Genomic DNA, 24,003 nt, shown 5'->3' on the forward strand with positions numbered 1-24,003 from the left:
AGCAAGACAAGTATATTGTTGTTCTCTTACATCTTTTTATATGACGTATGGTTTGGCTTTTACTTTCTTAAACATAATCAAAAATGAATTTCAAAAATTATCATTAAGAATCAAGATAAACTTCACTCGGCTACTATTTACTATGTTGTACTATAATGATAATGCAGAAAAAAAAAACCTTTCAAATTGCAATAATATGGCTGTGTAGAGATAGAAATTTGTTTATTTCTGAGGTTTCATAAATTTGATTGGTAATTAGTATTATTTACCTTGCATATATTGTCTAAATTTAAAAGAAAAATCATTTTCAAATTTCTTAAAATAAATTATTGTTAAGATATGAATTGCACCGATAATGGCATTATTGTATTTATAGATCCCCTTAATATGATTGTCTTAGTCAACCATCTTGTTATTAATTATATACAGTACATTTTATGATTCATTTAATAAGAATTACATTATTTGGCTTAAGCTAACCAGAACAATTATTTTGGATTTTAATAAGAGCGACCGAATAAACTGTTGGTCTGTTAACATCTGTTTCTCTATGGACAAATGATTTGGCTTGTACTAGTTTAATACTATAGAATCCATCTATATTGTCGTTAGGAAAATTTTCTATACAAAAACTACAATTAAACTAAAAAACATGAATGATTAAAATACCAATTTATAGGTCCGCAAGTTTTTTCACGGGGAAGCACCGGCAAATGAAAAGTCCTTTTAAATAGACGAAACAAAAAGAAAACTCTTCACAGAATCTTTATGGTCCGAACAAATCGATTTATTTCAGGGAAACAAATTTGTTTAAGCATGATCTAGGAGAAGTAAATGATAGGAACAAATTTATCAAGCCTGTAACGGATATTTCGCAATTTAGAAGATGAGAACAAAAGAATCTCAAAGGAGATATATGGTAGAAATAATAAATTAAGATCTCTATCATTTAATATCTTGACCAGTTAATTTTACATTACTTGGATTTCAAAATCAAAATCTCGAAATGGAAATCCGTAGTTAGTCAATTACGTACGTGTCAATTGAATACTTAAATGCACACAAAGAAATATTGAGATTGAGATGAAAAAGAAAAAAAAAAGAATTATTGAGATTTTGTCTTAAAAATTTCTTATCAAAAACTATATATATGGTATTATAAGTTCACATATTTGACTTACAAAAAAAAAAAAGAAGAAATATTGAGATTTTGTCTTAAAAAAATTCTTATCAAAAACTATATATATGGCATTATAAATTCACATATTTGACTTACAAAAAAAAAAAAGGGAAAATATTCTTTTTAATGTGACAAATATATACATAAATATATAGATGCGTGGGTGTATAAAAACCAGAAGCGTATTTGAATCTCTCTGTCTCCCCTCTCCTCTCCTCTCCTCTCCTCTACTCTGTGTTAAAATGGGTTCAAAGGATAACGCCAGTTCTAATAGCTCTGCATTAGTTTTATCGCTGCTTCTTCTTCTTCTTCTTCTTCTACACGAAGCAGAGGGATGCGATATGTTCACAGGGCGATGGGTGAAGGACGCTTCTTACCCTCTCTACGACGTGTCCACGTGTCCGTTCATAAGACGCGAGTTCGCTTGCAAAAGAAATGGACGGCCAGATCTCGATTACTCTACCTTCAGATGGCAGCCTCAGTCCTGCAAATTAGCAAGGTAACATACATATCAGGCGTCAACTTATTAATTAGTACTATAAATCTTCTTTTTTTATCTTTTAGATTTATTATTAATTTTGGGTTTCTAGATATTGAATCAAGGTATCGTTATAGATTTATATAAACCAATTAGGGATATCAATCGACGCATAGCCAGTTATTCTTACTTTTGATTCTATATTAAAAAAAAAACTATTCGTAGGTGTTATTATTTGATGAAATATGACATTACATTAGCGTTAATTATTGGTGCACATTTTTGTTGATTTGGTTCACATATATTATTATTATATAGCTTTCAAGAAAATAGAAAATATTTGCATATATTACAGTATGTGTTTATAAAACTTTTTGTAAATTAAAGGCACTTTTGAGTGAAGCAACCAATGAAAAAAAGAGAATGCTATTTATATAGTAGTTTTGCCATAATTGAATGGGGCGTTTTGGAATCTCTAAATTAAAAAAACTGCACGAAGATGAAAACGAACTCTCTTTTGTCACAATATGCCAACTGGTGATTCCGACGTGTGTTCCACGCGCCTCCGGTGATACTATGACACCCACCAAACTCTCTCTTCATATGCAGACATAAATTCCCCCACACTTGTGGGGACACTAACTCAAAACTCTTTACGGTTCTGTCCTGGTGCTTGTTTCGTTAATTACCATTGATGCCACCGACATAACGACGACGTTTTAATTTTAAAGTTTTGTGCGTGTTTTTAGGTTCAACGGAGTGGAGTTTTTGGAGAGAAACAAAGGGAAGAAGATAATGTTTGTTGGTGATTCTCTTAGTCTAAATCAGTGGCAATCTTTGACATGTATGCTTCACTCTTCCGTTCCCAATTCTTCGTATACTTTAACCACACAAGGCAGTATCTCAACCTTCACATTCAAGGTACTAACCAGTAACCAATTTCTACACTTGTTTTGGTTTTTTTTTTAAGTATAATGTCACACTAACCCCGTGGAGTAATGGTGAAATTGCAGGAGTATGGATTGGAATTGAAGCTTGACAGGAATGTGTATTTGGTAGATATAGTGAGGGAGAAGATTGGGAGAGTGTTGAAGCTTGATTCGATCAATGATGGAAAAAATTGGTTAGGAATGGATACATTGATTTTTAATACTTGGCATTGGTGGGGCCGTAGAGGTCCTTCACAACCGTATGTTCAATTAACTCTTGATTCATAATATGCCTATTTTTTTAACTTAATTACATGCAATGTTATAAGTTTGGATTTGTTTTGTTTTGTTTTGTTTTGGCAGATGGGACTGGATACAACTAGGGACAAACGTTACAAAAGACATGAACCGTGTGGTCGCATTCGAAATTGCGCTTGGGACTTGGGGAAAATGGGTTGATACCGTCGTAGATACTAAGAAAACTAAAGTCTTTTTCCAAGGCATTTCACCTTCTCATTACAAGTAAGTGTTTATGCATTTGATTAAAGACAAACTATCTGAAACTTTTTTAAAATCTAAAACGGCTTTTGGTTATAACAGAGGAGTTCTGTGGGGTGAACCAGCTGCAAAGAGTTGCTTAGGACAGAAGGAACCACTTATGGGGACAAATTATCCAGGAGGATTGCCAGCAGAAGTGGGAGTTTTGAAGAGAGCACTTGGGAAAATATCCAAACCGGTGACATTGCTTGACATTACAATGCTTTCGTTGCTTCGCAAAGATGGTCATCCTTCGCTTTACGGTCTAGGCGGGCAATCCTCCGGTGGTGACTGCAGCCACTGGTGTCTCGCAGGGGTACCTGATACTTGGAATGAGATTCTTTACAATTATATGATTGTGTAAAACAAAATCTAAACACAAAAGAAAAACAAAATTTAAACACAGAAGAAACCACAATTATAGCATTTGTTATTGTGTTTGATTCAATTTAAATCTAAATATAAAGGTATTTTCTGATTTTTGTAATCATACATCAAGCAAAAGAAATAATCTACCCTAAAGCGTGTAGTGTTAAATAAACACAATGTAAACTTTCTATTGCTAATTCATTTTAGTAAGGTCGTTTTTCAATTGAAGCTTACGATGTGACCAAAGTACATATCCATTTTATTAAAATTTCAATGGAAGTGATGAGAGAAGTCAAGTTTTTATTTTTATCAAATTCGATCTTAGATCACATATGTAGATCAGACTCTCTTTAACTCGATGCCAATCAAACATGGACTCTGTTTTATTATGAGCACCCATTTTTTTCCGGTGAAATTCTAAAAGCAATCACTACTCGTATAAACCAATCACGTCAAAGTAACAAAAGGGTCCTTAGCTCAGTGGTAGAGCAATTGACTGCAGATCAATAGGTCACCGGTTCGAATCCGGTAGGGCCCTTAATATTTTTTCCTCATTTTAGCTAGAATCATTGTTTTATAGTTTAGTCCTCTTCTTCTTTAAAAACAAAATCAGTAATACATAAATCAACGATCCTTCATTACAAGGCAAGACAACACTTTTAACCTCTTTTCTTTCATCTGTGTAACAAGATTTTTCTTAACAACTATCAAAAAGAAAACATAACGAATCTCCCCAAAGCAAGGATCGAAGACAGGACACACCTTGCTCAGAAAAGGGTTCTGATGGAGTATATGAGTTGACTTTCTAGAATCGAAATGGAGTTTCGGGACCATACTTGCCGCTCCTCATGTTGAAATGATCAAACTTTGAACTATTATTACTGTACTCTACAGGCTTCACCGTATCTGATGGTGTTGGCTTTGGTTCTGTCTCTGTTGTTTTATCTCTATGGCGACGCCTCGATCGCTCTTTATGGACCTTCGGTTGGGGAACCTCTCCCGAGGCATAGAACTGAGCATAGTCCTGCCGTTTTGATGATGACGACCTGTGGTGCTTGGATGATGACAAAGTAGGGTCCTTCATTACACTACTTGATCTTACCTTCGGGGTCTTATGTTCCGGGTGACTCTCATCAGCTTTAGGCAAGTGTGCATGTCGGGATTCAGAGACTGGTGCTGGTGCAGTATGCATTTGGACTCGAGGTGGTTCTTGTTCGTCTTCAGGCATTTTGAGTCTATCTAATGGCCTTAAATTGGGGCTTGTTTTGAATCGGGTTGGCACTAGGTGGCTGGTTATAAACTCTAGAGCGAGTTTGCAGAGATCAATAATGAGTTGCCCAAATGATGGCCAACCAGGTTCTTCCTTGGTTGCTGTTGTCTCAAGGACAGGTCGGGAAAATTTCTCTTTGCCTTGACCTTGATGCTCCTCTTCAAAGCTGGTTTCTGTCTCTAGCTGCTGTAATATTATATAATACATAAACCTTTGTTGGTTGTAGCATATGGTTAATGAAAAGTGAAAATGCCCTAAAGAGAAGAAATAGAGACTTACCGTCTTTGAGAAGAAAGAATTTCCAAAACCCTGCTGGAGCAAACAAGTAGCATAACCAATGAGAACGGCACCAATAACCAAGAGGATATCTGCAAAAGAGCACGCAATGACACTCTCAGATCCACCTCTAAAAAGAGTGTATCTACGTAGGTACAAATGGGAAGAGGTGTTTTCGACTTCTTACCAGTTGGAGAGATTGAGCTATCATCTTGATAGTGACAGTCCTCTTCGCTGAGAGAGATTTGGCGAAGAGCAGCGTTACCTCGGTCAATGACAAGCAACGAGCAGGTAGGCCGAACATATACAACATCAAAATCATTAGAGAACTTTGCATCCTCACTTGGTCCATCTCTATATCCAGCTATATTTGATTTCCCCCCAGCAATTGTAGTAACACCTGCAAAAATGTTCCAGACTCTTTAAGAACACAATAATCTTAAAGTGCTGATATATGCAAAACACTATAAAGAATACTTGTTGTATTACCTGAATCTCCAATCTTTCTGATGGCAAGATTCAAAGTATCAGCGACATAAACGTTCCCTTTGTCATCCATTGTTACTCCCCTCGGATGATTAAAACGAGCCTCGCTTGGTTTACCATCTGCATGTCCGGTCTTTCCTTGAAACGATCCAGCCACCAATCTTCCCCTGCTGTCTGCCCACAAGCATATAAATTACAAACTAAGTCATAACATTCTCCAACACTAATATAAATAACTATTGAGTATCATCGACAGAACAAGCTCAAAATCATCTGAAAACCACATTAGTATAAATAACTATCAAGTATCATCGAGGCAAAGTAGGAAAATTATACACTGTGACAAGGGAGGAGTGATCTTCATGATGTTGCTATTAACTTCATCAACAGCATAAAGTTCTCCATCATCAGAAACTCGAATCTTGTAAGGAACAACACCGATTTCGTTTCCTTCCACAACAGTTTCGACCAAGTAACCATTCTCAAATTCAAGAACATTAGTATCTGCAAAATTAAAATAACCATTCTCAAATTCAAGAACATTAGTATCAACCAAGTAACAACCATTCTCCAATTGAGCAATCACCTGATTGGGATATTTTAGAGGATGATCCAGTAGTCCACTTCAGAACCCACGACATGTGCTTAATCAAAGAACCTGGTGATTCAATTTACAAAAATTGATATAAACCCCAGTAATTAAACTAAGAAAGTGAGTGTAGGAGATAGATCAAAAGCAACCAAAGCAATGATAATAATAATAAAAAGCAAGCAAAGTTTTAAGTATGGTAACTTACTAGCAGGAGCAGCTTGAGCTTGAAATGGAAAGCTGTGAAGAAGAGTAAAGACGATCCATAAAGTGAACACAGTCTTTAAGCTCTGAGCAAGTAGAATCTGAGATTCGCCCATCTCTTTGGATCCTGTAGTTAGTAGCTTCCTTCCAAGTACAACTTTGTGTTCGAATCGAACCCTAGAGAGGCGATTCACATATTCCAAGACAAACACAACAACAACTGATAGAATATAACCAAATTTGCAGATGACCACCGTTTTGTTTTGTTTTCTTTTCTTTTTTTAAGTAAAAAAATATTACAACGCCTGTGAAAAGTGGTCCTTTATCAAAATTAAAAAAAAAAATGTATGAAGTTGTAAATTTCTTAATTTTTTTCTTCTTTGAAGGTAATCTACTAAATTTGTTTTCTTATTGTTTTTGTTTCTTCTTATAAATATTTCCTTATTGGGTTACTCGTGTTTGAAATAAAGCAAATTTCTGATCTCGTTTCTGGATATGGGCTTTATAAAAAAGCCCAATAATGAGCCTATTAAGGTTTCTTACCGTTAGTGAGTGCTAAATGCTTTTGCCCCACTAGATGTCTTGAGGAAAAGACAAAATTATTAGGAAAGGAAAAAGAAAAGAAATAAAAAAAGCTGATCGTATCAGAAGCACTTCTACGATATGTCCAATCACATCATATATTTTTACTGTCTGTTTCAATCTATAAGGTAAAATAAATAATTGAAACTATAGTCTATACTCTATATGCATATCTCCTAAACAAATATGTATATATGTGAATAATCTCGTTAATGCGATGCATACGGAAGCCTACTTTACAACTTTGTTATACTAACCCAGAGTCGTTCATAGCTCTCAATTTATGGTTTGACATTGAAATCCAATTGTCTCTGCTTTTTTTCTTTCCGCAAAACACGGACAATTTTACTCAAATTTGTACTGACTGATTTAAAAGTTACATTCATATCATAATGCCATATTGTATTTGCACAACTCATAAACCCCGCTAATTACAAGACTAATTTTGTTTAATTATCGTATATATAAATGATTCAAATATTGGACTTCGCAATTTGCATCCTTAATTTGCTTTCATCGATAAGACAACTGTTACTTGTTCAGCCAATACTGCTATTTAGCTGTCTTTTATGCAACTTGGACAAATAATTTAAGAGTCTTATTGAAGTAGAAAAAATTAGAGAATGAAATGAACTTACTAATAAACAATTAAACATTAACGCCATTTCAATATGGAACTACTAGTCTACTAACAAATAAATAGTTCAATAAATAACGAAGAAAGCGTTTTCAGCAGAATGTGTGGGAAATGGTTACACAGATTCAATTGCCACGTGTCGTTCATCTATCTAACTCATACCGGACGGACCGGTCTTCGCGTACGAACGTAACAACCAAACAGCTTCCAAGTAGTTTCACTTGTCCCAACCCAAACCGTGTGATTTTTATTTTGCGGTTCTGTCTGATTGATTACGCTTTGTAGCATTTTTCATTTTTATTCCCTTAAATTCCGAAAACACCCTTACTTACTTTTCGACGTTTCTGTAGAGTAAAGTAGCAATGTCGGTGTAATTATCTCTTGACCACGAGGGTATTTTAGGTAAATGAAATTCCTTTGAACTTCCCTAGGCTCGCCCTCTCCTCTCGTCATTTACTACTTCTCTTCATCTCCTCTCCTACGACTCTTTCTAACTCTAAAGCTTTCTCTTTTCACTTTTTTTCCCTCTCTCCTCTTCTTTTCATTCTCGAGCTCCGGGTTTGTCTTGAAACCGTGAAGGAATCAGGAATCTGTATCTTCCTTTTTTGTTACCCATCTTATTGTCGTTCATCGACAATCTAGGAGGCTTTTTTTTCATCGATCAGGTTTGTTTAATCAACATTTAATTATAACTTCATCCTGTTACTATCATCCTTATTTTTTGTTTCTTCTGAATAATTTTCGTTTCCATTATTGTTGCGTAGTTGTTTATACTCTCATTTTCAATCAATGAATATATCAGTGTGACTTGTGAAGCCTCACAATCCTATCATTATTCATAGCAATAATGCCATGGCTAAGCATTCACATTAGTTTGCATATTATTCTGTTTTTTTTTGGTGTTTGTCTTTCTTATATTGGTTCTCTGTTTCTTAATCCTTTTTTTTTCAATCTTCATTTGGTTAGGTACTGATTTATGATTTTTTACATGATTGATTTGATCTGCAGGGTTTAAGCAGAGGTTGGTTTGTCATTTTGCCAGTTGGTTCCTTCAGATTCACTCTACAATGAAGTGAGAACAACAAAACAGAACATAGAAACATAGTAGAGAGATACCTTTGAACTTTTGGAAAGGTACATACATTCTTTAACATTTACAGTTCGTTTTTAATGATCTTCGAGTACCATTTTGGTTTTAACTTTTAACCTCTCTGGGGTTTACTGGTTGGATGTTTCCTTGACTCCATTTCCAGATTTCATTGATTACTCTTTAACATAATAACTCACTAATTCTCCTTGTTGTTGTGTGTTTTAGGGTCTAAACTCTAAACCAGTAAACCGTAGTGAAATAGAGAATATGACTGTTTTGTGAGTAGCTTGTGACTGTACTTAAATGTTAGGTAGCTATACTAGGCTTTGATGCTGTCTTACTTTTTTTCAAATGAGTGGAATCAAATGACCATTCGACAGAATCATATACATATAATATAAACATGTGTGTTTGTGTGTGGGGGTACTTTTTATTTCTTGGATTCTAGTTTAACTGATTTGGTTTGTAGCAATTATGAATCCTGAATACTCTAATCCTCTTCTCAGTATCCCATAATTGACAACTTATGAATAACTTTGAGTATCTCTATGTATTTTTTCTAAACTCATTAGTTCTTTTTGTATTCACTTTTGCACTTTTTTCTTGACTGTTCCTTTTCAGAGAAAAGTGAAAAAAAGAAATAAGAACGAGGGGTGTTGAATTATTTGCATGTGTCATGTGTGTGTTCTGCAGATATGAGATAACCCATTTGGGTGTTATTATATTATATGTATTTTTCTCACTTTTGTTTGATTCTATAGTAGCAGCACAATTTGACTGAATAGCCCCACACATATATAGCAAAAGATTTCAGAACATTAATAAAAAAAAAAGTAGATCGGTTCTTGAAAAGAAAAATGGTACTACACACGCAAGTTGTTTATTCTTCTTCCTTGGACATTTCTTAATTCTTTATTCCTTACAAATAAAAACATTTTCATTTGTATATGAACCACATTGTCCCCACAACTCTGGATGAATCTTTAAGCTGTATCCACTTGATAATCTAGCCATGTATACCTCTCTCTTACTCTGTATACTATATTTATTGCATACCTCTCTCTCTCCTTTGTGACCTAAAAGTGTAGTGTGAAACATTAGTGAAAACAATCTCTTCAAAGCTTCTTCTCTGCTCTTCCATCTTTTCTTTTTTTGTTGTTGTTAACTAAAGAAGTCTATAAAGTGAAGCTCCATCATCAATGGTCCTAGATCTGATTTTGCTTTTCCTTTTCTCTTTTTGTTCGATATAGACATTGTTACAAGTCTCATTCAACCCCTTCTTCACTTTTATTTATCACCTTACTAAAAAAGCATTTGTGATGAATCTGCAGATGGAGTCAGTGAAACCAATGGATGTTGCTTCAGGAAAAGGAAAACTCAGACGCACATTTGCCAAGGTTATCAACATTAAGAAGCTAACCGGTGTTGTTCCAGAAGACAACAAGGTTGAGAGAGTGAAGAAGAGCCAAGAGAATGTTACGTTTGATAAAGATTTAGTGAAGAATGCCGCAAATCTCTCTGAGTCCTTTGACAAACTGGAGGAAGAGTACGAGAAAAGACTTGCTTTGGAAGCTCTTCTCGCAAAGCTGTTTGCTACGATCTCTTCCATAAAATCTGGTTATGCGCAGTTGCAGTATGCTCAGTCTCCATATGATCCAAATGGGATTCAGAAATCAGACAACTTGGTAGTAGCAGAGTTGAAGACATTGTCAGAGCTGAAACAGAGTTTCTTGAAGAACCAGCTTGATCCAAATCCTGATAGAACACTTGTTCTTGCGGAGATTCAAGAACTGAGAAGCCTGTTAAAGACTTATGAGATCATGGGGAAGAAGCTTGAGTGTCAGATAAAGCTTAAAGACTCTGAGATCATATTTCTCAAAGAAAAGTTTGAAGAATTAATGAGTCAGAACAAGTTGATGGGGAAGAGACTAAACCAAAGCGGCCAACTTTGCAATCCACTGGATCATAATCTTCATATATCGGCGCTAAATCCAACCCATTTCGTTACTTATCTACACCACACCGTCAAATCGATCCGAGGATTCGTCAAGTTAATGGTTGAGCAGATGAAACTCGCAGCTTGGGAGATCGATATGGCAGCTGATGCGATACAGCCTGAAGTATTCTATTACAAGCAAGACCACAAGTGTTTCGCTTTCGAGCATTACGTTTGCAAGGTAATGTTTGAAGCGTTTCATCTACCATTCTTCTCAAACGAATCATCATCGAAGAAGAAGAAGAAGAGCAGAGAAGACAAAGCAATGTTCTTCGAGAGATTCACAGAGCTTAGATCGATGAAACCGAAAGAGTACTTAGCATCACGACCTAAATCAAGATTTGCTAGGTTTTGCAGAGGAAAGTATTTACAGCTCATACATCCCAAAATGGAGGAAGCGTTCTTCGGACATTTGCATCTAAGAAACCAAGTCACTGCAGGTGAGTTCCCGGAGACGAGCTTGTGCACTACGTTTCTCGAAATGGCGAAAAGGGTTTGGCTTTTACATTGCCTTGCTTTCTCCTTCGACCCTGAAGCTTCAATCTTTCAAGTACCTAAAGGTTGTAGATTCTCGGAAGTGTACATGAAGAGCGTGGCGGAAGAAGCGTTTTTCTCGCCGGAGGATGACGTAAACTCGTCGGAGACCGAGCCGGGAGTTGCGTTTACGGTGGTTCCCGGGTTTAGAATTGGGAAAACGTCGATACAATGTGAGGTGTATCTCTCACGTTCATGTCAACGCCGTCCGATGAGATAAAAAGTCCCGGCGATGATGTCACAGGGGTATTAGAGTAATTTAGTTGGTGGGGGGACTTTTTTTTGGGGGTAGGAAAAAATAATAAATGAGGGAGAGACAAAAATTACTGACCGTTGGATTAAGGGAAGAGGCAAAGTATTATGTGCTTTGTTGAGTTGAGATTTATGTGGTTTTATGTTTTTTGCTTTGTCAATATTAGAGAGAGCAGAAGAAGAGACAGAAGCATCTCTTAGCTGTTTTCCATGGAATTATTACATGTCGTCACTCATATGTAAATAATTTTCGTCATAATTTATAAAATATTAATTATTGCTATGTTTGTAGTATTGCATAATGTTGTGTTTTGATATCAATTAGTGAATAAAAAAAGGAATGTATATATGATTAAAGTAAAGTCTAATTTGTATGAGTGGAAATGGAATGGTGAGATATCATCTTATTAAAAAGTGATTTGAATCATGGGGATGTCAAAACAAAAGAAAAAAAAAAGTGATTTTGAATCATGGACTTGGGTTTTTTACTTTTTTTTTCTTCTTTTCTTGATATTTGACTTTTTCAGACCAATCTTTCTGTTTATTTTATTTAATTTTGACGACCGACCAAATATCAGATAATTAAACTGATGGGTCCATTATATATGGATAGATCTTTTGGGCCCAAAAACAGTCATATGAACATATCCAAGGATCGGTGGGACTTGACTCGGTTTTGTCTTTGATTCTCGAACCAACCCGGTTAGATTTATACTGCTTTACCACCAATTGATCTACTCAAAGTTCAACTTGTCAGATACCATTAGATTTAGAAGACTGTTTAATGATTATTGAAAACACTGCTTCCGTATAATATCTATGGGAATTGGTGGGTTCAGCCGTTCAGGTATAATTTACAAAAATTTGAGACCAAACCAGTTAGCTTTACGCATTTACACCTGCATTCTTATTACGAAGCGGCGAATGTTGTCAACTGAAATACAGTTTTACAAAAATTTGGCACCAAAAAAGAAGAGATTGAGACTTTTATTCTACAAAGCGATAAAACTTTACTTTATCTTTGACCAGACAATTAATAATATGCATCTCTAATAGTTTTATGAGATTTTTTTCCTTTTTTTTTTGAAAAATCAGATAGGAAAGTCGGTGACAAAAGATACTAATATAAAAGAATATTATAGACAATATATAAATTGGTTCGACCATCCCAAACACTACGGAGGACCCAAATAAAAATGAGCCAAGAGACAGCGATATCGAGCTTCAAGAAATTCCAACAGTCATGGATCGAGCAGCTACAACACCACCTCAACCACCTCCGTTCAGCTCAAAACCACCACCGGAACTCTGTTACCGGTGACGTGGAACGGCTTAGGGAAGCGGTGGAGAGAGTGATGGAACACTTTAGAGAGTACCACAGGGCGAAGTGGGCGACGACGGAGAAAGACGTGGTTGGAGTTATGGCTGCTCCTTGGTCTTCGGCTCTTGAAAGGTCGCTCCATTGGGTTGGTGGTTGGCGGCCAACCACCTTGTTTCATCTGGTTTATACTGAGTCCAGTATTTTGTTCGAGTCTCGTATTGTTGATATACTTCGTGGCTTTCGTACCGGTGATCTCAGCGATCTCTCTCCTTCTCAGTTCAGGTTATACACGAAACTCTAATTATAAATTAGCTACTTTGTTTACTAATCACAACTCATACTCTCTAATATATAACTTTATATCTAATTTATGTCTTAATTCTAAAGTTGTGATATGATTCGAGTATTATTGTGATTCTCGTGTTATATAGACTGTTGACCGAAAAGTCCGAAACTAATACATGTTCACACATACAGCTAGATATATCAAAGAGTTCATTTTGAACATAAGTTGTTTATTTGTCTATTTTAAAAAAATGCTAAAAACATTTTGATGGGTTTGAGAGATTAACAACACACATTTTGATTATAGATGATAAAGATTTGATTATTTTGGTAGTTAAAACAGTTTTTCCAAGAAAATACTAATTTACTTCGTTATCTAGTTTTCTTTTGGTAAATGTGTATGCGCATATGGACTAACAAAATACATTTTGATTATTTAAAACTTAATATTAGGATTAAATTTGTCAAAGGCAGGACGGTTAGTGAGCTACAATGTGAGACGGTGAAGGAAGAGAACGCTATAACGGAAGAGTTATCGGAGTGGCAAGACGATGCGAGCGAACTCGTCATGGGAACATCGTCCAACCCCGAGCAGAGGATCCGACGTCTATCAGAAATCGTCCATCGGACCGATGATCTACGGCTGAGAACGATCACACGTGTGGTGGAACTGCTTAGTCCGCTCCAACAAGCAGAGTTTCTTATCGCTGCGGCTGAGCTTCGTACGGGCGTTGCTGGTTGGGGGACTAGCCACGACCGTCGTCGAAGTTCCAACGTTTGAAGCTAATTAAAACGGTTTAAAAGGTAATGAAGATTGAGAAAAGATTCAAGTTTTTTTTTTGGATATTAATTATATGTTTTTACCATGTTTTGGTTATAATCCACGCAAACTGTACGTGAGAGTTTGTTTGGTTTTTTTACATGGTTATGAAATATATAAAAAAGTCCTGTGTTATGATGGCTGTCCGTCCGGTTGCAGTAAAGATCAACTTATGGGCGTGCGTGTTAGTTTATCTTTTTCAGTTGTGATTTCTAAGCGTTAGAACTTTTTTATGAGATCATAACCGGACCTGAATGGGGGCATTTGTTGTTTTGCTAATTAAAAAAAAAAACAATAAAGACAGAGAATCGGGGACATGGGTAATTGTTGGTTTCTTCTATAGACCAAGTGGATAAACAAAAAAAAATTAGAAAGTCAGATACCAAAAGAAAAAAGACATGAAGTGAACGTGGCATGGTCATGTCTCTTGAAGACATGCATGAGGACACTTGGTGTGGTACGCGTCCTCCTATCACGGCGTCGAATCCAAACATTTTGTTTCGTTTAGTTTTAAAGATTCTTGCTAAATAAAAGTCTTATTTTAGTCGAAGACAAATGGACAATGATTACATGACAATTTTCATCTTACATATCTTTGCTGCCAGCTCCTTCTCGGAAGTTTATAAATACTTAACCGTGTGATATTTTTTCTGTCTTTCTTCCTTCATTATTCGTGAACCAGGCAATACAAAGCAGCTTTTCAAGTAATTTTCTGAAATTTTGAACTTATAAACTTGTGAGACTGCTACACAATGAAAAAGATAAAAAAAGGAAAAATCTTAGCCTTTATTCTTTCATATAATGCTTAAGTAAACAACAACAGACTCGCAGGAAAAAACTGAGAAGAAACGTAAAAAACTATCATATGGTTTTGATTGGTTAAAGATGTGGCAGAGAATTTTTTTTTATCTTCATATAAATGCTTTTATTTATTTTCATATATCAATAAATCAAATGCCTTGCAAACCTATTTGAAAAAAACTACTAAAAAAGGTGAGTTAAATAGGCCTTGAAAAGCCCAAAATAAAAACCCAATAAAAAGAGGAAAAGAGGAGAGACACTGAGGTCTGGCCCGAGAAACATATAACAATTTACATTTATACCCCTTTGACCGACATCAATTTACCGACATACATCTTCTAAAGTTCTACTTTCCACTTTCCAGATTGGCGGGAACGCGAAAAGAACCCTAAATCGCCCTTTCCACTCGAAATCCCCACTCATGGCTTAATGATTACTAAATTCGCGTCTCTTCCTTTCTCCTCTCTTCTTATAATCAATTGTTCCACTCTCTATTTCCGACAACGAACACCACAGTACTACTATCTCTACAACCCCAGTCACATTTGGAGAAGAACACCGCCGGCGAAGAAGAAGAAGAAAATGCCTGTCGTAGCCGAGTACGCGAAGTCGAATCGATCGTCTTGTAAGTCATGTTCGGAGAAGATTGCAGTGAAATCGCTTAGGTTAGGGTTGATTAGCAAAGGACCTGGTGGGGTTGATATGACCAGGTGGCACCATTTCGCTTGTTTCCCTACTGATTCTGAGCCGATTGCTTCAGCTGATGATATCCAAGGCTTATCCGCTTTAGAGGTTAGGGTTTTCCTCTGTTTTTGTATTCTACTGTGTGTTTTTTGGACTCTTTAGGGTTTAGGGGTTTGTATTTAATGCTTGTGTTTTTTTTATATGGTCTCAGAAAGATGATCAGGATGCTTTGATGAAGATGGTGGAACAGTGTGGTGAAGAGTCTGCTAAAAAAGTAAGTTTTTTTTGGAAGTGACGTTGTTCTTTAGTGTCATTTTGATTTATCTATCTAAGTAGATGTGTTAGATTGAAGTGGTATTATTTCAGGCTTCTCCTAACTAACTTCTTACTTCATTTTCTGGCAGGAATTACCGAAGATGGATGAAGAGAATGCGGAATCTGTAGCTGATAATGAGTTAACGGAGGAGACAAAGAAAGGAAAACATTCTCCGGTTGCAAAATTGGTGGAACAATGTGGCGAGCCTGCAAAAGAAGTAAGTTCAAGAAACGACACAATCTTCTTTTTCGAGAGGAAAGCTTACTATAGTCTCATTTGCTCATCTCGATGTAGTTGACTGAAGCACTTTTCGTTACTGCTTGTATCGGTTAAAATAAAGCAGCGTGATGAGGTTGAAGAGATTAAAATGCCTGCATCAGATGTAATAAGTGGGGAGAAGATTAAGGAGACGACAGGGTCTCCTGATTCTTCAAAAGTTATTGCTGAGTATGCAAAATCAAGCAGATCAAAGTGCAAGAAGTGCTCTCAGACTATCGCTGCAAAGGAACTGAGGTTAGGGCTAGTGACCAGAAACTTCCGGGGCTTTGATATGACACAGTGGCATCACTTGGGTTGTTTTCCTGTCGACTCAGATCCAATTGGTTCTGTAGAAGACATTGGTGGATTTTCAGAACTGCAGGTTAGTTTGTAATTAACGATTAGGAATTTCTAGTTCAGGAGATAGAGCTTCTGGATGATTGCATTTATCATCTGGTAACAGGATCATAAAACGAAACAGATTGGAATATAGATGTTGGCATATTTTAATAGTATTGTCACTTTGGCATGACATCGCCGTCAAGTGTCATGCTGATTTAACACCCAAACGTGTACATATCCTTGTTTATGCTGACACATCTTTAAATTTGTTTTTTTTTTGTAAATATAAACAGAGTGGTGATCAGGATGCATTAAAGGAATTGGTCAAACAATGCGGGAAGAAGACTTTGGTAGATGTACTAGTAAAACCCTTTTTTCGTAATATTCTTTTTCCTTTGAAGGAAGCATTCTGTTTCAAAGTGTTTTCATGTCTTAACCAGAAAATAATTATTGTAGTCGGTTTCAGAAAATGTAGAGAATTTTGATATTGTAGGCTTCTCTAAACTAACTTCTTACTTCATTTCGTGGTGGGATTGCAGAAGATGGATGAAGATAATGACGAATCTGATAATACTAGGCTAACTGAGGAGACAAACAAAAGAAAACATTCTGAGGTTAATAGATAACGACAATAACATCTTTTAACATAATTTTGTTAGACTGGAATATTCCTTGACCTGTAATGTATTATTTCTTATGAAGGTTGTTAAAATGGTGGATGAAGATGATTCGCAAACTAAAGCAAACCAACACACGTCTAGAAAACATAAGGTATACAAGCAATGATATGCACTGAATACCTGCTAATGGTAGCCACTCTCTTCATTGGGTAGAAAGTCTCCTTCATAATTTTGGAATATTGTGTTATGCAGGTGAACAATAGTGAGTCAACTTCTCAGGTCGAGGTTGAAGCAGAAATCTCTCTTTCAGCTTCTGATGTGAAGGATAAGTACAGGGTAGGCACTTTGTGTCAATTAGGTTAAAGCCATCTACTCCCGTGTTAAATGTTTTTCTTGGGAGTTTGAGCTTTGGCATTTGTATTCTTTTTCCAGTTCTTTTATCTTTCTGGCTGCTAATCTACTTGTTTTCTAGGATGCCAATCTATTACCAAAATGGAAAGCTTTCGAGACAGTTATATTCCTTGAGCGGGTGAGATATCTTCTTCAGATATGACTTCACTTCTTGAGTATACGGTAATTAGTTTTATGGCCTAATGGTATATTCCTTTATGACATTTTAACAGGATGATGGTCTTAAAGATTCAGAGAAAATAGCTGCATTTGACTTCGATGGATGCCTTGCAAAAACATCTGTGAAGATGTAAGAAGCTCATTCAGAATTTTACTGTTTTCTCTGTTTCCAACCTAGGCCGTTTGTGATCTCTGGACCTATAGCTATAGGCTGTCTATCTCAAGTGATTACATTTTCACAGAAAAGCAAGCCGACAAAGCTTTTGTAGTTTAGTAAATTTGGTGTTACTGTTACGCATGAACCTTGTCTTTTATGGACAATAAGAATCAATGAATAGTGCCATAATGTTTTTTTTTTCTTTTCTTTTTCAGTACAGGGGCACATGCATGGTCTCTTATGTACCCCTCCATTCCTGAGAAACTGCAAAGTCTGTACAATGAAGGCTATAAGCTGGTATCTTATTTCAGATAGAATTCCATCTTAAGTCTATGTTACTCTATGGTATTTGTTTATATATAGAGCAGCTGAGTTTGATTGTTCTACAGGTCATTTTCACAAATGAATCCAACATTGATCGATGGAAGAACAAAAGGCAAGCTGCTGTAGATTCGAAGATCGGACGTCTCAACAGTTTTATCAAGCGCGTGGAGGTTCCCATTCAGGTAAAGTGAACTTAGTTTTCTTCAACGTCATTGTATCTACTGAAGGACACTGCTTTAACTAACGTAGCTATTATTTATGAGTATCTGAAAGGAACTGTGATGGATTCAAAATCACTAATCTGAAGTTAATTGATATGGTTGTAATGACTTGTTCTGTGTATCGATAAAATAACTGAGAAAATAGTTATGATGTCTTGCATGTTATTATTAGCTAACATCCAAAACTTTTTAAAGTGCCAGTTGCCGTAACATGTTGCTGATACTGTGAAGATTATAATGGGTTTGTTCTGCAAACAGGTGTTTATAGCCTGCGGGTTCTCAAGTTCTGCTGGTAAAGATGACCGTTACCGCAAACCTAAGGCTGGAATGTGGCAACTTATGAAGAAGCATTTTAACTCTGGAATTGCAATTGATATGGATAAGTTAGTTTTCTCCCAACTTGCTCTTTTTTTTGTTGGGCAAAAAACTTGGATTTACCTGAAATTTCTAGAAAAGCTGGAAGATTATACTCATTTGTTCACCAGCCTTCCTGATTGAACTCCTCCATCCGTTTGTGTTCATACTCGCACTTAATTTTAGTTGATTGATACTGACTTCCGTGCTGTGTTCATCAGATCCTTCTACGTTGGGGATGCAGCCGGAAGAAAAATGGATCACAGCGACGCTGACATCAAATTTGCGCAGGTATTTGTTACAAACATCAGACATCTCAGACAATACCCGTACCTTATCTTTTAATTCACCCAATATAGTTTCCTCCACTTTCCTCATAGACAACTACTTTCTTTGGTTGCAGGCAAATGGACTAAAGTTTTACACCCCGGAGGAGTACTTTATCTCTTCAAGTACATAAGCAGGGACTTGGCAGTTTCAGTCTTCTCGCAACTTCATTTGCTTTTTGTGATCAGACTATCAGTAATTTAGTATGCTTTTCGTGATCAAACTATCAGTAATTCAGTATGCTTTTTATGATCAAACTATCAGTAATTCAGTATGCTTTTTGTGATTAAACTATCAGTAATTCAGTATGCTTTTTGTAATCAAATTATCAGTAATTTCAGTATGCTTTTTGTGATCAAATTATCAGTATGCTTTTTGTGATCAAACTATCAGTATGTGTTGAACGCTCTTTTGTATATAAGTGCAAATTTAAGCATCAACTAGAGCTTACTGAACCAGGAAAAACAAACTCATTTGAACAAGCAGGGTTGCAGAAACAAGAGATCATTGATAACAAAAAGAGTTTTCAAATTTCCGACTCATTTACATACGAGCTTGGGGGGGACGTTTCAAATCTCTTCTGATGCTAATAACATTACATCAAATACTCACTCTTTCCCATTCTTTAATCAAAATAGACTTGATCTGAAATCACTCCTTTTGACCAATCTCTCCTTCCAAAATGGCGTGTCTTGTCAGAACAATCTCTTTGACAAGGTTTCTGTAAACAAAGGGCCTAACAGCAGCACGGAGAAATAGCTCAGGTGGGATCCTACTCTTCTTTATCTTCTTCATCCACCTTCCATATCCTACTGTCTTCCATTCTTCTGGTTTCACTTTTGCCTTCTTACCTCTCATTTCCAACTCATCTCCTTCAATCTCACTCTTTTCTCTTTCCTCCATTGCCTTTAACTGCTTCTCATAAAACCTATCTGATACCACCATACTCATCTCAGCAAGTTTCTCCATCCTTTCTGCGTTGCTTGTCGCTTTGTTGAACTGCTCTTCCCAGTACCTTTCATCCTCCTCCGGATCCGTCTCCTCTGTTTCACCTTCTAAACTGTCTTCTTCCTCGCTTCCCTCCACATCCACAACCATGTTATCATCATCATTCTCTTCCTCCACCTCATCATCATCATCATCATCGTCAGCTTCATCTTCAATCCACTCTGAGAATTCAGCCTTCTCTGAGTTTCCACTAATATTCATCCTATCCTCATTTTCATCTGGAGCATCACACCCAAGCTCCATCTCCTCCAACTTTGCTTTCCACTCTTTTGTATACGGATGCAACAACTCGTTCGGGTGGTTTCCAAGCAAGAACTTCAACACTTTGGACTTCTTTTCATCACTCGACTTCTCATAAGCATTTACCACATCATCAACAAAAGCTGTCTGTCTCACCTTCAGCATCTTACACAACCCTCCGTAATAAGTACTGTACTCCACTCTACCTTCATCATCCTCCACTTCACACACGTATCCAGATTCCGTTACCGGGTTAAGATAAGGGATGAGCGAGTTAAAGAAATCTTCTTGAGGCTCAAACCTACACTGAAACACAGGCTTCTTCACATACACAATATCAGGTCTAAACCAAGCCGCACATTGACATATCAAAGACCTAGACTTGTTCCCCAATCTCCCCATCAAATTCCACTTGTCCAGCCTCTGCTTCATATCCGCTTCCACAACCACTTCGCTAACCAACGTCCACTGCTCCCACGGCAACTCACTGAGTCTCCATTTCGGATGCCTAACAAAAACCCAAAAATACTTCAAACCAAGATTCGAATCCAACTCCTTAACCCTCTTCTGAAAAGCTAAATTCATGTCATGCTGCTCAATCTTCTCAAACTCTTCATGATTCTCAACTTCACCAATCATAGTAACACACTCATCAGATATAGTACCACGAACAGGATCACCAACCACAACACCACGCCACGAGTAAGGTCCAAACTCACCGTACTTGAACCAATCATAAGGATGACGCAATCTAGGGTCATCCTTATCCATAAACCGAACCATCCTATCGTAACCAAGCCCAATCATCTCAAGCTCCTCTTCCGTGAACTTATCCGGGTGGCTACTGAGAATGTTACTTCGACTCTTGTCAGGGTTATTATACAATCTGTAAAACAAAGATTCCGCTAGCTTCTTAGACTTATCACGAGCGTTACGCTTCACTTGCTTCCTCATATCTGCATCTCCTTCTATCCTCCCACCAGACGAACCTCCTCCTCCAAGCTTCTTCTTGCTCCTCCCCGCCAAAGCTCGCACATCTCGCCAAAATCCACCATCGTTTCTGAGCGAAAGCTCGAAGCTTTTGAATCTGAACGCATAGGTCCTCTCGGTTATAACCGGTAAAACCGAAACGACACTTCGTACGCCGCAATTGGGTTGAGATTTACGGAGGGAGAAGCTAGGGTTCAGGGTTTTAGAAAAGGATAAATCTTGACTCAGCATTGCTTCTCTCCAAGTGAGCTTAGAGATGATTAGAGACTGTAATAATATAAGCCCAAAGATACGACGACGTTTTGCTTCTGTGTCTCAACGAGCGATTAAGAACTAAAACAGAAAAAAAAAAAAAAATTAAAAATCTGATCTTTAATTTTTTTTTTGGTTTGTGATGGCGAAGAGGATCCACCTGACGGAACTAGGCTGCATAGCGTGTGAGGAACTTAGCGAGCTCGGTGCGGGGAAAGAAGGGTGGCTAGTGAACAATCCGAATCTTTTATGTGCACTCGATTCTCACTCTTTAGCCCTAGCCAATCGTAATCTCATCTTGATTGTGAATTGGGGTGATCCTGATGCGCCTCGTGTCAAGATCAGACCTGATCTGTCTCCGATTGAGGCTGAGTCGATTACGGCGATTGAATGGTTAGTGTTTGATGACGTCAGAGTCGTCGTTGCTGGGACTTCTTGTGGGTATCTCCTGGTTTACTCTGTTTCCGGTGATCTGATTCATAAGCAGGTTAAATTTTGGAACTTTCTCGTTTCCATTGTTGATTTCGAAACTGATGTTTACTTAAACTGCGGAATCATTGGTTTTATGAACAATGTGGCAATTCTGTTGTTTGGTTACTTTAGTTTACATTTAAGTGATCTGATTGATGGATTACTTACTTCTTGTTTGTATTTACAGATGGTACACTCAAGCCGTATCTTGAAAATAAGAGTACGAGGAACTAAGAAAGATTTGATACAAGAGACATCCACTGAGGAGATCTGCTTTGTAATGCCTGGTATCATTGCCCGTTTTGATGGCTCCAACATTCAGGTATTGTTGAAATTTCTTTTGACAAAGTAGAATTGTTTGAGGTTATGTTTTGTTAAGTTTTGAGATTTGTTTATTTTTTGTCTGCGTAATTGTAGAGTATGCTTCAGAAATGGTTTCAAGAGAAAAATTCTAATTTTTGGGACCAAAAGAATAGAAAGGGAGATGTAGAAGAGACTGGTAGTTTGTACCAACGACTACCGTATCAGATATGGAATGTGAACAAGAATGGTGTGTGTGTTGATGCTACTGTCACTGGCGTAATGCCTCCTCCATTACTAGAACTTCAGGTGACTACTAATGTCTATTTTTGATTGTTTCAGACTTGGAACATAAGAGACTTCTCTGCAGTTTTTTAGTATAAAAAAGCAAAAGAATAGAGACCTTTTTGGAGTTTGTTCCGGTTTATAAATCTGGCTAATCTTATTCTTTGACAGTCAAGTCAACGTTATTATTGTGCAGTGACCATTGGAGAGGATGCTGTAATCTCTGCTTACAGGTTGGTAATATCTTCGATCATTATTTTTTCATATTTTACTTTGATGATGTTCTTCTGTTCATTAAAGAATACTTTCTGTGATCACTTTCTTTTAAAGGCTCTCAGAAGATAGAGGTAGATCACTTGTTGGAGCGATTCTTTCAAAAGTTGTGCCTGCTGCTGCTTCAACCATAGCTTCTTTTTCTAAACTGATCTGGAGAAGTAATGATCAATCACCAAAACGAAAGCCAGAAGCCAAGACTCAGTCATTTGCTCGAGGTACATTTCATGCCCTCTGATCACTTTACAATATATCACTCTGTGGCTTAACCTTGTCAAAATGTTGGTGCAGCATCATCCTTGACATGTATAAAGGACTATCCAAGGAAAGGCGAGAAGCTGACGTTATCCCCTAGTGGGACATTAGCTGCGATAACAGATTCTCTTGGTCGAATACTTCTGCTAGACACTCAAGCTCTCGTAGTTGTCCGGCTTTGGAAGGTTTGTTTTAACATCCTTGATACTTCTTCCCTTATATTTCCTCTCTTATTTTATAATCGTAAGTCATTAAAGCAAGACCACTTCGAGAAGAACCAATGTGAAAATAGTCTAATGCCACATCTGACTCAACAACTTTATTTGTCAGGGTTATCGTGACGCAAGCTGTGTGTTCATGGAGATGTTAGCCAAAAAAGACAAAGGAAAAGGAGTAATTCACACAGAACCGGTAAAAAGTGATTACTGTCTATGCTTAGCCATTCACGCGCCACGAAAAGGCATCATCGAGGTAACACTGTCTTCCCTCAAAAAACTTAATCATTGTTTTCGATTATACGCGTGACTGATTTGCTCTGAATTGTATCCAGGTGTGGCAGATGAGAACAGGGCCGCGTCTTCTAACAATTCAATGTGCAAAAGGTAGCAAATTGTTGCAGCCAGCGTACAGGTTCGGATCAAATTCATCATCTTCTCCTTACATTCCACTTGAAGTCTTCTTACTCAATGGAGATTCTGGCCAAGTCTCTATGCTCAACCGATCTCTCTCTTAAAAATACTTCTAAACTAAACTTACTTTCAATTCTACAACAGCTTTCTTCTCCATACTTTTCTCAAAACTTTTGTCCATAGCTAAAGCCAAGTCTCTAATTGAAATCTTTTCTAAGTAAGTAACAAAAACTTCGCAGTGATTCTTAATATGTAATCAGTTGGGTATGATCATATGATTTGTAACGTTGCTTCAAAGATTCAACAAATAATGTTATTCTTTAATTCAATCCACAATTTAAATTAATTATATTTCGGGAGGCGTAATCCTTTATAAAATAGTCATTGGTCACAAGAAATAATCAAATCCAAGTTAAATTTATTAGTAAGAATTTTCTTGGAAGCATCTCTAAGATTAGTTTAATCATTAGGATTAAGCTTTCCTTCTTTAA

The 24,003-nt window shown here is 36.8% G+C and overlaps 7 protein-coding genes and 1 non-coding gene across 16 annotated transcripts; 6 read left to right on the forward strand and 2 right to left on the reverse strand.

Moving 5' to 3' along the window:
- The first annotated feature begins 1,174 nt into the window (after positions 1-1,174).
- On the forward strand, positions 1,175-3,611 carry LOC104745766 (protein trichome birefringence-like 41). Its single transcript, XM_010467100.3, has 5 exons — positions 1,175-1,679; positions 2,408-2,579; positions 2,672-2,847; positions 2,951-3,109; positions 3,188-3,611. The coding sequence occupies exons 1-5, from the start codon at positions 1,336-1,338 to the stop codon at positions 3,486-3,488; spliced, it is 1,152 nt and encodes a 383-aa protein (XP_010465402.2). The 5' UTR covers positions 1,175-1,335; the 3' UTR covers positions 3,489-3,611.
- Positions 3,612-3,959: 348 nt separating this feature from the next.
- On the forward strand, positions 3,960-4,031 carry TRNAC-GCA (transfer RNA cysteine (anticodon GCA)). Its single transcript has one exon. It is a non-coding gene; the product is annotated as a tRNA-Cys (tRNA).
- A 34-nt stretch (positions 4,032-4,065) lies between these two features.
- Positions 4,066-6,720, reverse strand: LOC104745767 (uncharacterized). 3 transcript variants are annotated; one of them, XM_087489033.1, is made up of 7 exons: positions 6,323-6,720; positions 6,112-6,183; positions 5,862-6,029; positions 5,529-5,699; positions 5,227-5,439; positions 5,043-5,131; positions 4,066-4,949 (listed from the first exon to the last, which is right to left on the reverse strand). In XM_087489033.1, exons 1-7 carry the CDS (start codon positions 6,432-6,434, stop codon positions 4,299-4,301), a joined length of 1,476 nt encoding a protein of 491 aa, XP_087345159.1. In that variant the 5' UTR covers positions 6,435-6,720; the 3' UTR covers positions 4,066-4,298. The 3 variants fall into 3 exon arrangements, with proteins under 3 accessions (XP_087345159.1, XP_087345160.1, XP_087345161.1); XM_087489034.1 differs by having other exon boundaries at positions 4,066-4,946; positions 6,323-6,700; XM_087489035.1 differs by lacking the exons at positions 6,112-6,183; positions 6,323-6,720 and having other exon boundaries at positions 5,529-5,695; positions 5,862-5,995.
- A 1,045-nt stretch (positions 6,721-7,765) lies between these two features.
- On the forward strand, positions 7,766-11,692 carry LOC104745769 (protein GRAVITROPIC IN THE LIGHT 1). Of its 2 annotated transcripts, XM_010467104.2 has the most exons (3): positions 7,766-8,202; positions 8,546-8,671; positions 9,959-11,692. In XM_010467104.2, the coding sequence occupies exon 3, from the start codon at positions 9,959-9,961 to the stop codon at positions 11,375-11,377; it is 1,419 nt and encodes a 472-aa protein (XP_010465406.1). In that variant the 5' UTR covers positions 7,766-8,202; positions 8,546-8,671; the 3' UTR covers positions 11,378-11,692. The 2 variants fall into 2 exon arrangements, with proteins under 2 accessions (XP_010465406.1, XP_010465405.1); XM_010467103.3 differs by lacking the exons at positions 7,766-8,202; positions 8,546-8,671 and adding an exon at positions 9,534-9,829.
- An 878-nt stretch (positions 11,693-12,570) lies between these two features.
- LOC104745770 (protein DELAY OF GERMINATION 1-like) lies at positions 12,571-13,970 on the forward strand. 2 transcript variants are annotated; one of them, XM_010467107.3, is made up of 2 exons: positions 12,571-13,012; positions 13,490-13,970. In XM_010467107.3, the coding sequence occupies exons 1-2, from the start codon at positions 12,606-12,608 to the stop codon at positions 13,794-13,796; spliced, it is 714 nt and encodes a 237-aa protein (XP_010465409.1). In that variant the 5' UTR covers positions 12,571-12,605; the 3' UTR covers positions 13,797-13,970. The 2 variants fall into 2 exon arrangements, with proteins under 2 accessions (XP_010465409.1, XP_010465408.1); XM_010467106.3 differs by having other exon boundaries at positions 12,572-13,012; positions 13,469-13,970.
- Positions 13,971-14,962: 992 nt separating this feature from the next.
- LOC104745771 (polynucleotide 3'-phosphatase ZDP) lies at positions 14,963-19,169 on the forward strand. Of its 5 annotated transcripts, none has more exons than XM_010467109.3 (15): positions 14,963-15,428; positions 15,532-15,594; positions 15,725-15,853; positions 15,980-16,276; positions 16,530-16,592; positions 16,776-16,850; positions 16,939-17,007; positions 17,109-17,192; positions 17,329-17,385; positions 17,480-17,556; positions 17,799-17,880; positions 17,973-18,089; positions 18,387-18,511; positions 18,704-18,773; positions 18,886-19,169. In XM_010467109.3, exons 1-15 carry the CDS (start codon positions 15,066-15,068, stop codon positions 18,940-18,942), a joined length of 1,728 nt encoding a protein of 575 aa, XP_010465411.1. In that variant the 5' UTR covers positions 14,963-15,065; the 3' UTR covers positions 18,943-19,169. The 5 variants fall into 5 exon arrangements, with proteins under 5 accessions (XP_010465411.1, XP_087343957.1, XP_010465412.1 ...); XM_087487831.1 differs by having other exon boundaries at positions 16,530-16,586; XM_010467110.3 differs by having other exon boundaries at positions 14,985-15,428; positions 15,977-16,276; positions 16,530-16,586.
- A 128-nt stretch (positions 19,170-19,297) lies between these two features.
- LOC104745772 (uncharacterized) lies at positions 19,298-21,278 on the reverse strand. Its single transcript, XM_010467111.3, has one exon. The coding sequence runs from the start codon at positions 21,276-21,278 to the stop codon at positions 19,461-19,463; it is 1,818 nt and encodes a 605-aa protein (XP_010465413.1). The 3' UTR covers positions 19,298-19,460.
- A 163-nt stretch (positions 21,279-21,441) lies between these two features.
- Positions 21,442-23,841, forward strand: LOC104745773 (uncharacterized). The gene is made up of 8 exons (XM_010467112.3): positions 21,442-21,786; positions 21,958-22,092; positions 22,188-22,379; positions 22,527-22,588; positions 22,686-22,846; positions 22,920-23,068; positions 23,214-23,354; positions 23,434-23,841. The coding sequence occupies exons 1-8, from the start codon at positions 21,442-21,444 to the stop codon at positions 23,614-23,616; spliced, it is 1,368 nt and encodes a 455-aa protein (XP_010465414.1). The 3' UTR covers positions 23,617-23,841.
- The last annotated feature ends 162 nt before the right edge of the window (positions 23,842-24,003 follow it).

This window comes from Camelina sativa, chromosome 15, assembly GCF_030686135.1.
Source record: "Camelina sativa cultivar CO46 ecotype springtype chromosome 15, ASM3068613v1".
Taxonomy (NCBI): domain Eukaryota; kingdom Viridiplantae; phylum Streptophyta; class Magnoliopsida; order Brassicales; family Brassicaceae; genus Camelina; species Camelina sativa.